Source organism: Rattus rattus, chromosome 10 (genome assembly GCF_011064425.1).
Source record: "Rattus rattus isolate New Zealand chromosome 10, Rrattus_CSIRO_v1, whole genome shotgun sequence".
In the NCBI taxonomy this organism is placed as follows: domain Eukaryota; kingdom Metazoa; phylum Chordata; class Mammalia; order Rodentia; family Muridae; genus Rattus; species Rattus rattus.
This window is the reverse complement of record NC_046163.1, coordinates 18,428,256-18,442,028: the sequence shown is the minus strand read 5'-3', so window position 1 is coordinate 18,442,028 and position 13,773 is coordinate 18,428,256. Positions and strand designations below refer to the sequence as shown.

At 38.7% G+C, this 13,773-nt stretch overlaps 1 protein-coding gene across 3 annotated transcripts in view; it reads left to right on the top strand.

Annotated features, from left to right (window-relative positions):
* Positions 1–11,975, top strand: part of Ptprc (protein tyrosine phosphatase receptor type C) — a 112,950-nt gene extending 100,975 nt beyond the window's left edge. For all 3 annotated transcript variants that reach the window (XM_032915182.1, XM_032915180.1, XM_032915181.1), the window contains 7 exons: positions 3,042–3,132; positions 4,507–4,640; positions 5,602–5,736; positions 7,092–7,214; positions 7,463–7,638; positions 9,053–9,188; positions 10,572–11,975. In XM_032915182.1, the coding sequence (XP_032771073.1) occupies positions 3,042–3,132; positions 4,507–4,640; positions 5,602–5,736; positions 7,092–7,214; positions 7,463–7,638; positions 9,053–9,188; positions 10,572–10,844 (1,068 nt within the window). In that variant the 3' untranslated portion in view covers positions 10,845–11,975. The remainder of the gene's footprint in view (positions 1–3,041; positions 3,133–4,506; positions 4,641–5,601; positions 5,737–7,091; positions 7,215–7,462; positions 7,639–9,052; positions 9,189–10,571) is intronic.
* The last annotated feature ends 1,798 nt before the right edge of the window (positions 11,976–13,773 follow it).

Sequence of the window (13,773 nt, the reverse complement as noted above, 5' to 3'; positions counted from 1 at the left end):
GAAAGTTACTAAAATAGATGAATAGACATGATATTGTGTTTGTAATAAAGTAGACAAAGGTGGGATGGTGAGACTGGATGGGAGAAGAGTAGAAACAGTTTTCAGAGGAGGTAAGAAAGACTTCAGCTATAGCAGGATTGAATAGATTATGTCGGCCTACCCAAGCAGATGAGCATCTTCTGGGAAAGAGCTCATTACTGTCCAGTCCTAAAAATAATGAGATCGGGTGATCCTGGAATTGGTAGCTGATGCCTGTGAGTGAATGACACTGAATAATGAGTACTATAATATGAGGGAAAGAAAGAAAATGAAATTCATCAGATTCTGAGAGTAAGAAATTAGTATAGATGGCTTGCAAGGAGAAGGCAGAAGCAAAGAGAAAATGTAATTCTTATTCAAATTATGAGGCAAAGAAATGGAAGCGTCTTGGTGGTATCAAGTGGTATATTTACTGTAAAAGGGAAAGGAAAAGATTTATGGGAAAAGAGGATCAGGATATAGTTTCACTTAGGAAAGACCATGGACACCAGAGGAGGAGAGACCATGGACACCAGAGGCTGGCAGAAAGGTGTTCCTTCTGATTTAGCCTTTACTGTGTGTAAAAGACCAGACTTCGGCTCACACCAGATAGGATACCCAATGACACACCAAAGTCACAATTCCATCAGAGCTCAATCTGAGCAATTAGGAAGTTTACTGGGCTTACTTACAGAATACAGGTAAAGGGCCATTTATAATAGTAAAGACATCTCACACCAGATGGATCAATGCAAAACTCTACACCATCATAGATAATGACCTCAGGAAAGCTGAGTCTTTCGGCTAACCTTCCATTTTGTATACATCCTAGCTTTATCCAAGACCATATGCAGTTGGCTTCGGACCCTACTCTGACTTATTATACTAGGAGATGACAGTAGCCTCAGAACCGTGGTCCTAGCTATTATTGTGCTTCGTGTACACTGGAGACCTCACTGAGAGGCTTAGATTTGTGGGCAGTTGAAAGAAGCAGGAATTAAAGAGTAAATAATTCTCAAAATTCCCCTGGTGGAAGGGAATCCACCAGTTCCACTTAGAATATTAGGTTCTTTCTACTTGTTGGGTGGTTTCTCACAACGTGCTGTCATGTTTTCCAAGGTAACTGGTTTTGTTATTTACATTTTTCATTACTGTGATCAGGTGTCAATAAAAAGATCACTTACAGTTGAGAAAAATCAAGAAGGGGGCGGGGAAGGGAGGAAAGGTTGACTCTAGCTCATGGCTTGATGGTTTAGTCCATTTTGGAGGAGAAAGCATGCTGGAAGAGAATCTTCTCAGACTTGGACCACAGACCATCTAGCCACCCCCTTCCTCCCCCACAAAAATCAGGATATATTCCTCTCCTTGTAGACTGTTCTCTAGAAAGAACTGATAGACCCTGCTGTGGGAAGTCAGTCTTAGATTTTAAGGGTAGAGAAATCAAGCCCACTCTATATCCCTTGCAAGTGAAAGATTTTTAATGGTGTTAACCATTGCCTGCCTTCTTAGCACATAGACTAAGCCAGACTGCAAAGCTAGTATAGAATTTCTGCCCATATTAGAAGAACCTGTAAAAGCAAGATGTGTCCTTTGCTTCTTAGGGAACTGAAGAGCCTGTCTCTACTTTATGAAACCCCTACATGTTAGATATGCTGTCTAGCTCTCCAATTGATGACCTTTTCTGGGTTGCAAGCAAAAGCACCCATGCCTCATCATGCTGTCTGCAGTATGATGTTATTTATGTGAATTGTTCTCCCACTTCAAGACCCAATCATACCACTGAGCTCTATGGCCTCAACCATCGCTCTCCTAATAAAGCACATTCTGCAGGGAAACTTTTCGTCAATTCCTTCCCCAAACAATTCTGCTGTTCTTTATGATTGGGCTGTGGCAGCAGGAGCATGAGGTTGTTGCACGTTTCCCTGGCAAATGGTTCATATTTCTGTCATCTTCACTATCCTGAGGTCTTCACTGCATCTTAAGTTTCACCATCATAGCTTCACACCCAGGTCACACCAGAGTTCCATGCAGGGCATCTAACCCTGCTACACATTGACTGGGCTCAGTAGCATTTTGGAGCCTTATTGTAAAATCCTGTAACACCCACACCCTTGCATATTTCATGCCTAGAAAGTCAGCATCACATGGACTATGCCTGGTCTCTGTGCTGGCTGGAGATGCAGCCTGCACCTCTTGGATCACAGATCCCATTGCCTCTGTCTGTCTCTATGGCTGGGGGATAGAAAACACTTCCCTAGAAATCCACGCTAATGCACACTGCTATGGAGGCCTTCTTTGTCTGTGCAATCTCTTTACAAATGACAGTTTTACAGATGAGTTTGAATTGCTATACTTTGGCTCTGTCTCGCAATGCATGTGGTCCCACCCTTTGTGTATCATCTTTGTTGACCAAGACCTGCTCACTTAACATAGTTTGCCATTATGGTGTGGATAATAATGGAAGTCTTTATGTTGTGGTTTTACCTAACGTAGGACAAAACTATGCAAACTTATTGTCAAAGGTCTCTTAAATAAGAAGCAAACTCTACTGGGTACGAATGTGATTTTTCAGTCTCAACTCAACATGTCAAAGCTACTGAATGTCTGAGCAGTAAAAAGAAAAGTTTCAGAGTCAGATTTAAAAACTCAGTTTTCTTTAAGGAACTGGACACTGGGAGTTTGACCATGCTCCAATGAGTATATGAGCAACACACATTGGACTTGGTGTATTCTTTTATCTTTTTGGGGGGAAGGCAAAAGGGTGGGAGGGTGGAGAGTGGACCTAGAAGGAATAGAAAGTGAGAGTGATTAGGGGAGCATTGTATAAAATTGGCAAATAATAAATGTATTATGTTAAGAAAAATAAAAAATAAATTTAAAACAATCAAAAAGAACTGTCACCTGTGGGGAGTTACACAAATTTTATAGGCATTGATGATATACTTGTTTAAGAGATAGCCCAGGCTCCAATACTCTAGGAAATATTAGATTTTAAAGGAGGCTTCTATCTTTCTTTTCCTTAGAGACTTCCTTCATACAGGAGCTGGAGGACACAGCACATTGGAAATCAAGAAGAAAATAAAAAGAAAAACAGGAATTCTAACGTTGTTCCATGTATGTAGTTGACTTTTATTTCTTGTATCAGATACAGTTAAGCCATTTTTGGGCTTACCTAATGTAAGACACAGACTATGAAGAGACAGTTGATTGATAATTGACAAGTTTGTGGGCAGCTGGGTGGTGCGTGCCTTTAGTCCCAGCACTTGGGAGACAGAGGCAGGTGGTTCTGTGTGAGTTTGAGCCCAGCCAGGACTACACAAAACTCTGTCCCAAAGCCAAAAGAAAGAGAGAGGAGGGCAAGAGAAAGAAAGAAATTAATTTGTAGGCTATCTAAAATGTAAATTTAGCAGATTATTTAGATCCCAAAAATTTTCAATTAACTTTAAAAGATGGACAGTATATACTATGTCCACCTATACCCCAACACAGGCACATTTGAAAAAACAAAAAGAACAGAAATAGGTTATAAGAAGATAAAATCTGTGGGTTGGGGCAAAGAAAGGCTTTGTCTCCTTCACTAGTTTTATCTTACCTTTATTATATGTCAAGGTAATCATCAGATAGCAGGGTTGAGGACAGCTGGAAAGGTTTAATAAATTGTCAGTCACTAAATTCATCACATTGAAAATATGAACAATTATTTTAAGTTTTAATTCTATTTAAGGATACTGATGGGATCACACCTGGTGCTGCTTTGATAGCATCCAGCTGCATAAACCAAAATTAGCACAGGTAAAATGTAAACCATGCTAATAAACAAGGCAACCAGACAAATGCAATCAATACCTGGCTAACCTAGTTAATTTCTGCAAAAATCCTTGTTTATACTCTTAAAATATGGAATTGATAGTTGCATAGTTAAGAACACCATCAGCCAGGTTATTAGTGATTTAAAGTATTGAGAAACAAGGAATGCTTTAGAACTGGATACAATTAGATTAAAATAATTCTGAAGAATCTACTTAGTAGAAAATTTTAATTTACTGTTAATTGAATAACATTGAAAACAAAAGTCTAGGCTGTGAAAATTTTCAGTTATAATAACCAGAACCACCGGTGATGGTCCATGAACTACTAAGGTGCTATGAAACGTTGATCCATCAGTTGGAGTATAATGACTTCTAGGACTTGTGATTTTATTACCATAATCGTTTGGGGACTTTCTTCTCTTTTTGACTTTCATACCTAATTTTAATCATTAAATGCTGAATTTTACCTAGCCTCTTATTGTGGTTAGATCAGTTCATTAATTCTGAATTTCTTCTTCATTTCTATGTGTCTGTCGGTAGTAAGTTTGATCCGTTTGCATTTGAGTTTTCAATGAAGCCCAAGAGTGTGGTCAGGTCAAGCATATTGTCTGTAGGTGAGCTCAGTCCTCACCCCTGAGAACTTCTTCAGTAGGACTTGCGGCTGTTTCTCTTTCCACAGATGACTTTAACAGAGTGCCACTTAAGCATGAACTGGAGATGAGCAAAGAGAGCGAGGCCGAATCTGACGAATCTTCAGATGAGGACAGTGACTCGGAAGAAACCAGCAAATACATTAATGCGTCATTTGTGATGGTAGGTACCCACAGTTCGAATCCAGGCTCTGACCTCTTTGGGATCACAATTGTGTTGTTATGTCTGTTTCTTAGCAATAATATACATAGATAAGGAGCTCAATGATAATCACTTATTCATAGGTGCAAAATTTTCACCATGTAATACATGTCAAACTGCATAAAAGGGTTAAAATGTAATCATTTGATTCGGAACAAGGCAGTGCCACTGCTTGTATTTTATGTTAAACATATTAACAAACTGGGTTAAAGAACAAAATTACAATAAATACAACTATTAGAAAGTATTAGCTATTCAAATTAGCACACCCAAATTTACATGTTGATAACAGGGAAGCTTTTTCACTCAGATAACTAGATTAGTTAGAGCACTGATCTTGTTAATGTTGTTAACAGTCGCAGGTCAGCATTTTTGAAAGTCTCTCAGGTGAATTTATACATATAATATTTGGGGGAAACAAACTAAAACCAAAACCCCCAAAACCAAAAACCAAAGCAAGCAAACAAGAAACCCAAAAACTAAATAAGGGATTCAGTAAAGACTTACAAACTCAGTCGGACTTTTTTTTAGTTAGTGGTACAACTCATACTTTAGTATTAGCTTAGTTACATCACGTCAGGAGAAAACCTATAGACCCAAGTTAAAATAGATCAATAATAAGAATAATTAATATCCTTATACTAATTCATTGTCACAATTAAAATAATTAATAGAGAAAACACTGTTTTAGAAACATATTTTCGATAGATAGCATTGTGTATTATAACTGTAATTTCACACCACTAAGTGAGAATGAAATATTTTATGACTAGACACTGAATTTTCCTTGGTCTTCAGAATCTTAACTTTGTCTATGAATGGCAGTGATACCAAATCAACTATTTTTTTTTCTAAAAGTTTAAGCGGGTACTGCTCCTTCTTTGACAGTAGCAGTAACACATTCTATCTTTGTGATTTTCAGAGTTACTGGAAACCAGAAATGATGATTGCTGCCCAGGGTCCACTAAAAGAGACTATTGGTGACTTTTGGCAGATGATATTCCAAAGAAAAGTCAAGGTTATTGTGATGTTGACAGAGTTAATGAGTGGAGACCAGGTTTGTGCTTTGAAGAACGCTGCTTTAGATAACCCTTGACCATGCTGGGTCTTTCTCTGTTCTTCGATTCCTTGGTTATTGCTGTTCTCACCATGCTTAATTCCTCTGATACACAATCCACCTTGTTAGTGCCCCAGGGATCTTTGGCGGGTGGGCTTCACTGCCTTATGTTTGGGTTCGGACATTCTCTCAATTCTTGGGCATGTGGAGGGAGGACCTATATGGTTGAAGATTATACCTTTCACTTTTTTCCTATATTCATGTGTGAAAACTCACTTTTCATTCTGGACAAATATGGTTACATACAGAGCATTGGCATTCCACTTGGTATTCTCATTACACAAATATCCCATGTTCCTAATCGACCTTCCTCTGTGCCTCCTAACTCTAGTCTTCTAGGAAGACAAAACTCTTTGAAATTTTCAGCTGTATCTTTTCTTCTTTATTCCCATGGGATACTATTGCCACTAAGTGCTGTAATTAGTGATAAACTTAAGATGTACATTTACTTCCTAATTAACCCATGTGACATATGTTTAGTGTTTTCTTTAGTACCCTGAGATACCATTAAAAATTCCCAATAGTAGATCATTTAAGAACGATTTTAGTTCTGACATATGGTACGTGAAATCCTCCTAAGCCTGTATCCATTACTGTCTCTGTCTTCTCTTCCCCTTACTCTGCTTCTACCTTTCTCCCTATAGATTCCCTCTGCTCACTCCCCCTTTCTCTCTCTTCTCTGTCTCTGCCTTTCACCCTCCTCGAATTCCATCTCCAGCTTCCTCCCTCTACCTCTTGTCTCCTATCAGTGGCTCTGTATTGTCAGTAATTATAGGATGTTCGTTTGAAGAGATCTCTGGTTCCCTTTACTCAACATTCTTACCTCTTCATGCTATCTCAGTGTAGCTTTGCAGAGCGTTGGCCATCAAGACGCTGGGTGAAATCTTGAATCACTGCAAACAAACTCTATTCTCAAGGACCAGTGGGGGAATAGAGAAGCCCAGGTTGTTGGAGGAGTCATGGCTGGGGTCAACTCATTCTATAGATTTTGAAGGGGTTAGCTAATCAGGGTTTAAAAAGAGAGACAATTTTCAAAGACCTCTTCCAGAGATGATAAAGCTATTCTTAGATGACTCTGATCCTATCCAAACAACCACCATGCAGTGAAAATTCTGTCACTTTTTTGAAGTAGTTTTTAGATTTTTATAAATGTTTCAATTAGTTTAGAATGAGATATTTTCTATTTAGTACTAAAAGAAGAGGCAGGAAGAGAGAAGGGGTTCTGAATAGTTTAAAGAGCAAAGGCAACACCCATGGAACACATTGTAAGTCGTGTTAATTTCTTTTTTATCCAGGAAGTCTGTGCTCAATACTGGGGAGAAGGGAAGCAGGCCTATGGTGACATGGAAGTAGTGTTGAAAGACACGAACAAATCCTCAGCCTATATTCTGCGAGCATTTGAACTGAGACATTCCAAGGTAGGTAAACACTTAGGAAGCATTTTTGCTTTCAAAATGATGATGTAACTATCATGTAATTATTCTGACATTAAAGTAATGTGAAATGTTGTGTATCTTCAAGACCACTGTCTTTATAATGGTTCCGAATAAAAATTGTATGCTATTTGAATGAAAACAACTGTAACAAGAAAAAAGAAGCCATCAACGTTACGATAAACTGGACTGAACTTCATTTAAGCTAATGTTCACTTCACCTCTGATTGCAGAGAAAGGAGCCTAGAACTGTGTACCAGTACCAGTGTACCACATGGAAAGGGGAGGAGCTCCCTGCGGAACCCAAAGAACTGGTGGCTATGATTCAGAACATCAAACAGAAGCTTCCCAAGAGTGGCTCAGAAGGGATGAAGTACCACAAGCATGCATCAATCCTAGTCCACTGCAGGTTAGGACACTGATGGGATGTACTCTAAAGTTGGAAGGCTTTGTATTCATTTATATTGGACACAGGAGAGCATCCTCCTCATATGTACATAGTGTGGCCCCATGAAAATGCCCATGAAGCAATTCACTCTCATATTATTTATATGCAGCATGACTACGATAATAATATAAACAATGAAGGTTATAAAGCAATGATTTTAGACTGGCAGATGTTTAATATCATTTAATGTCATCTTTGAATCTCCCTTGCCTACCATTAGACCTGCAATGCTTTATGTGGTAAATTTGTGGGTGAAAAATATGTACGAATGGGTTGGCTGATGGATTCCATTGTGGATAGACTCCTGTGTATTGCATTCACTCTACTGGATATCACAGAACCTGAGAGCTAGATGGTTTGTTTCTAGTAGATATATTTTAAGCTAGTTATTTGTAAACTTTTTATGAAATTGTGTGTGTGTGTGTGTGTATGTGTGTGTGTGCGTGCACGCGAGCATAACGTATCCTGTTATGCATGAGAAGGTAATATGAAAAGCTTACAGAAAATGAATATTAAAATTTATCATGAAAAGTCTTAATGTAAGATCATCACTGTAAATCTGAAGAAATGCTCTTAAAAGTTATGAAAGTCCTCACTAATACCACCAAAGATAAAGGAACAAGACCTCATGGGCATAGTTTTTCGCAGGGTTCTTTGCACCTTTAAAGGTGACATTTACGTGCAAAGAAAACTGGTGAACAGAAGCTTCGGTCTGAATTGATTACTTAGGGGGTCACCGGGTTTTCCCCATGAAGTCTAACAGAGTACCTGCTGGCTACATGATGTTTAAAGTGAAGCCAGCCACATTGTGTTTTTTACCCTTACTGTTCTTCCTTCTGTGGTTGATGAATTATTCGGATGTCCTTGCTACAGTGAGTGAGTCTGTCAAGCATCACTTTCTCACTGACGTAGAAAGAGAACACTGTTAAGAAATGTTGAGAAAAGCCAGGAGTGATGCAGAGCAAGTCCTTGGGTGTAATCTGTTTCTGGACTTTTCCTGATGCTTCCTACTTCTTAGTTTCCTCATCTATCAAATCTACCGTGGTATATTAACCCTAACAACTGAGGCCGCTAGTAAAGGTGCATTTAAAAATACAAAACAACACATAAAAGAAATTGTGCTCTTAAAGCCACATCTATGTCTCATTTAGCCACAGAACCAGCAAGTCCTAGTCCTGTATTGGAAGAGTCTGTTCCCAAATGCATTCACAAAAGCTAATTTGGTCTTTAAAAGACAAGAGCAAGATGCATATAGTAGATGTGAAATTAAAAAATACATCCTATCTCTGTGTTCATGCTAATAGCCCTTTTCTCTATAAAACAATGAGTTATTTCATTTTCTTCTTCAAAAACAATTCCTTCGTTCCTTCGGCAGGGATGGATCCCAGCAGACGGGGTTGTTCTGTGCTCTGTTCAATCTCCTGGAAAGTGCAGAAACAGAAGATGTGGTTGATGTTTTTCAAGTGGTAAAGTCTCTACGCAAAGCACGGCCGGGGATGGTGGGCAGCTTTGTAAGTATCCCTCGATGTCATTTTCAAGTCCTCTGTGTTTCCATGAGGGCGTCCTTCACCTTCCTCTCCTCTCCTCTCCCCTCCTCCTCTCCCTCCTCTCCTCTCCTCTCCTCTCCTCCCCTTCCCCTCTCTTCTCTGTTTTTCTGATTTTTCCCACTCATTTTTACATCCTAATCCTCAATAAAGGATAATCAATATAAGTAAGACCTTATCAGAGTTTGTTGTCAACTTGTCATGGCAGGTTACATGGTCACATCCTTTAATGTCCATGTATCAACTAGTCTCATTGTATAACAAATCAGTCCCAAATTTAGTGACTTTAATAACATGACTCTATTTCAGTGATGTTCTATTGATCTGCTCAGCTCCCCAGGCATAGCCAATGAGATCCCGGCTCACATGTCTGCTAGCAGCTGATGTATGTACTTAGGTCTGACTGGCCTAAAGTAATCTGTGCTACCAGCGAATTGGCAAGTGGCTGTCATTTACCTTTGACAGCCAGTAACCATGCAAGCTTCTTGAATGAGGTGGTTCCTGCTTACATTCATAAATGATGTGTACACATTAGCTAGGAACATAGGAACATTCAAGCTTATGCAAGGGCAGAGTAGAAAGAGAACAAGCAGAATGAGCCACCTCTTGAGGTCCAGGCCTAGAACTGTTACAATATGGTTTCCAAGCAAACCAATCGCGAAGCTGGGTTCAGAATCAAGAGGCCTGCAGTTTACAGTGAAAGTCTTGTGTGTTCAGGGGAAAGCAGTAGGCGTTACATCTATGGACCCTGTGTATCCTCGGTCTGCAGCAACATCATAGTTGAACACCAGTGATTTAATATTCATTCTCAACACAATTTCTCACCAAAATATACAAAGCTTTCACGTACATATGACGAGTTTACATGGATGGATTTTTAAAAAGTATTTGAATACCTGGTAAATATACTCTCTGTAAAGAGACTTAAAGGCAAGCAAGTATTAAATAATCAAATAACTAAAGTGGCAGAAAGTATAAGAGGGTCACTGGGGACCCTTCACTTTAACCACTGGGGACTTTTGCAAGCTTCTTGAATGAGGTGATTCCTGCTTACCTTCATAAATGATGTGTGCACATTAGCTAGGAACATAGGAACAAAAATGACATTTTGGCAGAGGTCTGGGCTCAGTCGTCACACGACGCGTAGTGGGGAGTTACCTGACTGGTGTTGCTCACACGAGGTACTCCACGCCTGATCCTAGGGAATGGTGAGTCAGTTGGAAAGCTTGTGATGAGAACATGTCAGAAAACGTATTCTAGACTTGCAAAAGGAAATGGTTAGTGTTTGGACATCTCTTCTGGACATAAGAACCTTCTCCATTGTAAGTTCATGCTGCCTTGTTTCACTAGGAGCAATACCAGTTCCTCTATGACATCATGGCCAGCATCTATCCCACCCAGAATGGACAAGTGAAGAAAGCAAACAGCCAAGACAAAATTGAATTTCATAACGAAGTGGACGGAGCCAAGCAGGACGCAAACTGTGTTCAGCCAGCTGATCCTCTGAACAAAGCCCAGGAAGACAGCAAAGAAGTTGGAGCTTCGGAGCCTGCAAGTGGTTCTGAGGAGCCAGAACATTCTGCAAATGGTCCCGTGAGCCCAGCTCTAACCCCAAGCTCATAGGAAAGGATTCAAGTGGGACAACGAAAAATATCAAATTAGTTGTTTCTATTTTTCTAGACCTAATGAAAAAATATGGCTGTACAGTGGTTCGTGGAATCTATGTTCACCTTTGCCACTGTATAAAAATATTTAAATTTGTCAAAAGGTTTTGTACAGTTTTATGCCTATTTTAAAAATGTATCTATATCATTTAGCAAGAGTGTTTGTGTAGGAGAGTATGTCTGTGTGTGAGAGAGTGTGTGCTTCTGTTAGTGTGTGTGTGTGAGTGTGTGTGTGTGTGTGTGTGTGTGTGTGTGTGTGTGTGTGTCTGTTTATGTGCCATTTAAATGTGATTAGAGAGTGCTTTCAAGCCATTATAAATGCTTTGGAGAAACAGTGCTTTTTTGTCCCCCTGAAGAAACTATACATTTTATATCTAAACTGTTAATTTGTTTGAAGGGTTCTTTTTTTTTTTTAAGTCCTATTGAATGTGGATTCAGTTCTAAGAATAACAATGTGTACATTTCTGGAATGACCTCAAGATGGCCTCCTTGTCCTACTGATGATCTTGTAGTTCAAGATGCTTTTTCTGGAGATAGATAAAAGTGTCTAAGAGTGCTGTGAGTGTGTACAGCTGCTCCAAGGAAGTGAACTAAATTAACATTTGAGATTTATGTTCCATATACTGTCATTTCATTTCTATCTCTTAGTGCATATTTAATCAAACATGAAAAACTCAAGGGAGTCTATTTTTGTATCCACATGGGAAATAGGACTTTGCAAATGGGTTTTTGTCTATGTAATAGATGAAAATTATTACCTAATGCTCTTGATCATATCACTATATGCTGTGAACCTAAATAATTGTCCTTAACCAAATACAATGTATATTTAAAATCCATAGAATTAAAACAGGGGCATGAAACAATGTTTGTACTGCATACTTATGTAGGTAACCTCATAAAGTTTTCTTATGGAATTCAACATTCATAAGAAACATAGCATTGATGTGCCCACTTCTTATTTTTATGACCATGTTTGAATTTCATTAAAGTGCATTTATCTTAAATGTCTTAAATGTTATTTGCCTTTACCAAGACATAACCCTTTTTATAACCATAATAAACTTTCAGTTACTACCTTCCTTGCTTATATGGCGTGTGTTACATGTTTGCATTGACATTGAAACAATTTCTTTTTCAAGTTGAGATTAGTTTTCCCTTTTCGTTCATTGGTGAGCAGGGTATAAAGAGGACTCTTTTCTCACTAGCCACTCCCTGCAGCTTTAAAGTCACCTGGGAAAGCCTATTGCTCTTTGCTGGCAAACATTGTGGAAGTTTGCAATTCTAATGCTGAAGTCCTTCAGGCTGTTTTCTTTGTAGATTTGTGAGTGACTTCAGGATGCTGACGCTCTTCAATGATATCTATTGTAACACATCTCTACTACTGTCTACATTGTAGCATATTGATGAGGCCACCAAAGCTGGGTTACTTTGAACTCTATTTAAGCAGTGGGTGAAGTCTGATCTACGTTTTGCATAGAGGTCTGGGTTTTCTACCAAGAATATGGGGGACTCATAAAAACATGAAGTTCTTCAACTTATAAAATATTTTTAGGACTTTTAATAAAGTATAAAATTATCCAAAAATCATGTGTACATAAAGTGCTTCCTCAAAGATTTTTTAACTGCACGTACTGTACTAACTCCAACTGTGGATGGTGTGCTAAAATGTGTATTTGCCTCTTGAAGCTATTCTTTTAAATACACAAAATAAATACTTGGAAAATAGAGCCATGGCAGCTTGGATTACTGTAGAAAGCAAGCTAGGAGCAATCGTCTCTTGCAGATGGGATGGTGTGACCAAGGAATGGGCAAATAGTGGTTGTTCTGTGAGAATGTACAGGAGGTGAAAGGAGAGACTCTTGTATTAGAGGATTGAATTCAAACTTTGACTCTTAGATGAAACGGTAAATTCCTATGTGGGCTACGAAGCCATGCCTTTGGCCACTGGTTATATTCATAGGGAACATGAAATTGGCTTTGCTGAAGCTAATTGTCACTATTACTAACTCTAAGGCCTTTCCAGGAAAACAATACAAGAAACCAGGGTTCCCACTTTATAAAATTCCTAGTCCCTTTCTGGGCTATAATACTGAGAGCACTGTTCTAGTTTTGCTGGGTAGAAGGTGAAAGTTTTCCTTTCACTGTTTATTTCTGGAGTCAGAATTCATTGAGAATAAATGATTCAATTAGTAACCTTAAAATTCAACACTCCATAATTTTGTATTTAAACGAAACATACGTAGCTCTAGACAGGAGATATATATTTTCATATCTTCTTGCAAAAGTTAAACTGTGGGAAGTTATCAGCCAAAAATGTCTTTGCAATGTAATTTCAAAAATAGAAGCTTCTGGGTTGGTGAGTAAGTAGAGTGCTCGTCCACAGCTATAAAGACCTGAGTTCATATTCCAAACACACAGAAAGCTTACAGGGTAGGTGGAAGCATCAGCTATATTCTCAGGGCTGGGGACCAGAGACCTATAGATTCTGGAAAACAGAGGGCCAGACAGTCTGGCAAAAATGGCATAGAGATTCTTATTTAAGAAAGTAAGTAAAGTAGAAAATTAACTGTGGAAGATATCCCTGACACCAACCTCTGGCCACCTTATGTGTCCTCACAGGAGAGTGCAATCTTGTTGCTGTGCGTGCACTCACAACACACACACACACACACACACGCAAACACACACATACACACACAAAAACACATACCACAATAAAAATTACTAAAGCTTATGATTGTAACTGTAATACATGATAGATGAAATATTTTTATTCACTTCCCTTAAACCCCTCTAATATTGAAATATTTATTTTGCCTGAGAGCTAACTAGCATATATCTTAATTTTTATTATTTTATTTATCAGAGATTTGTTATGAAATGCC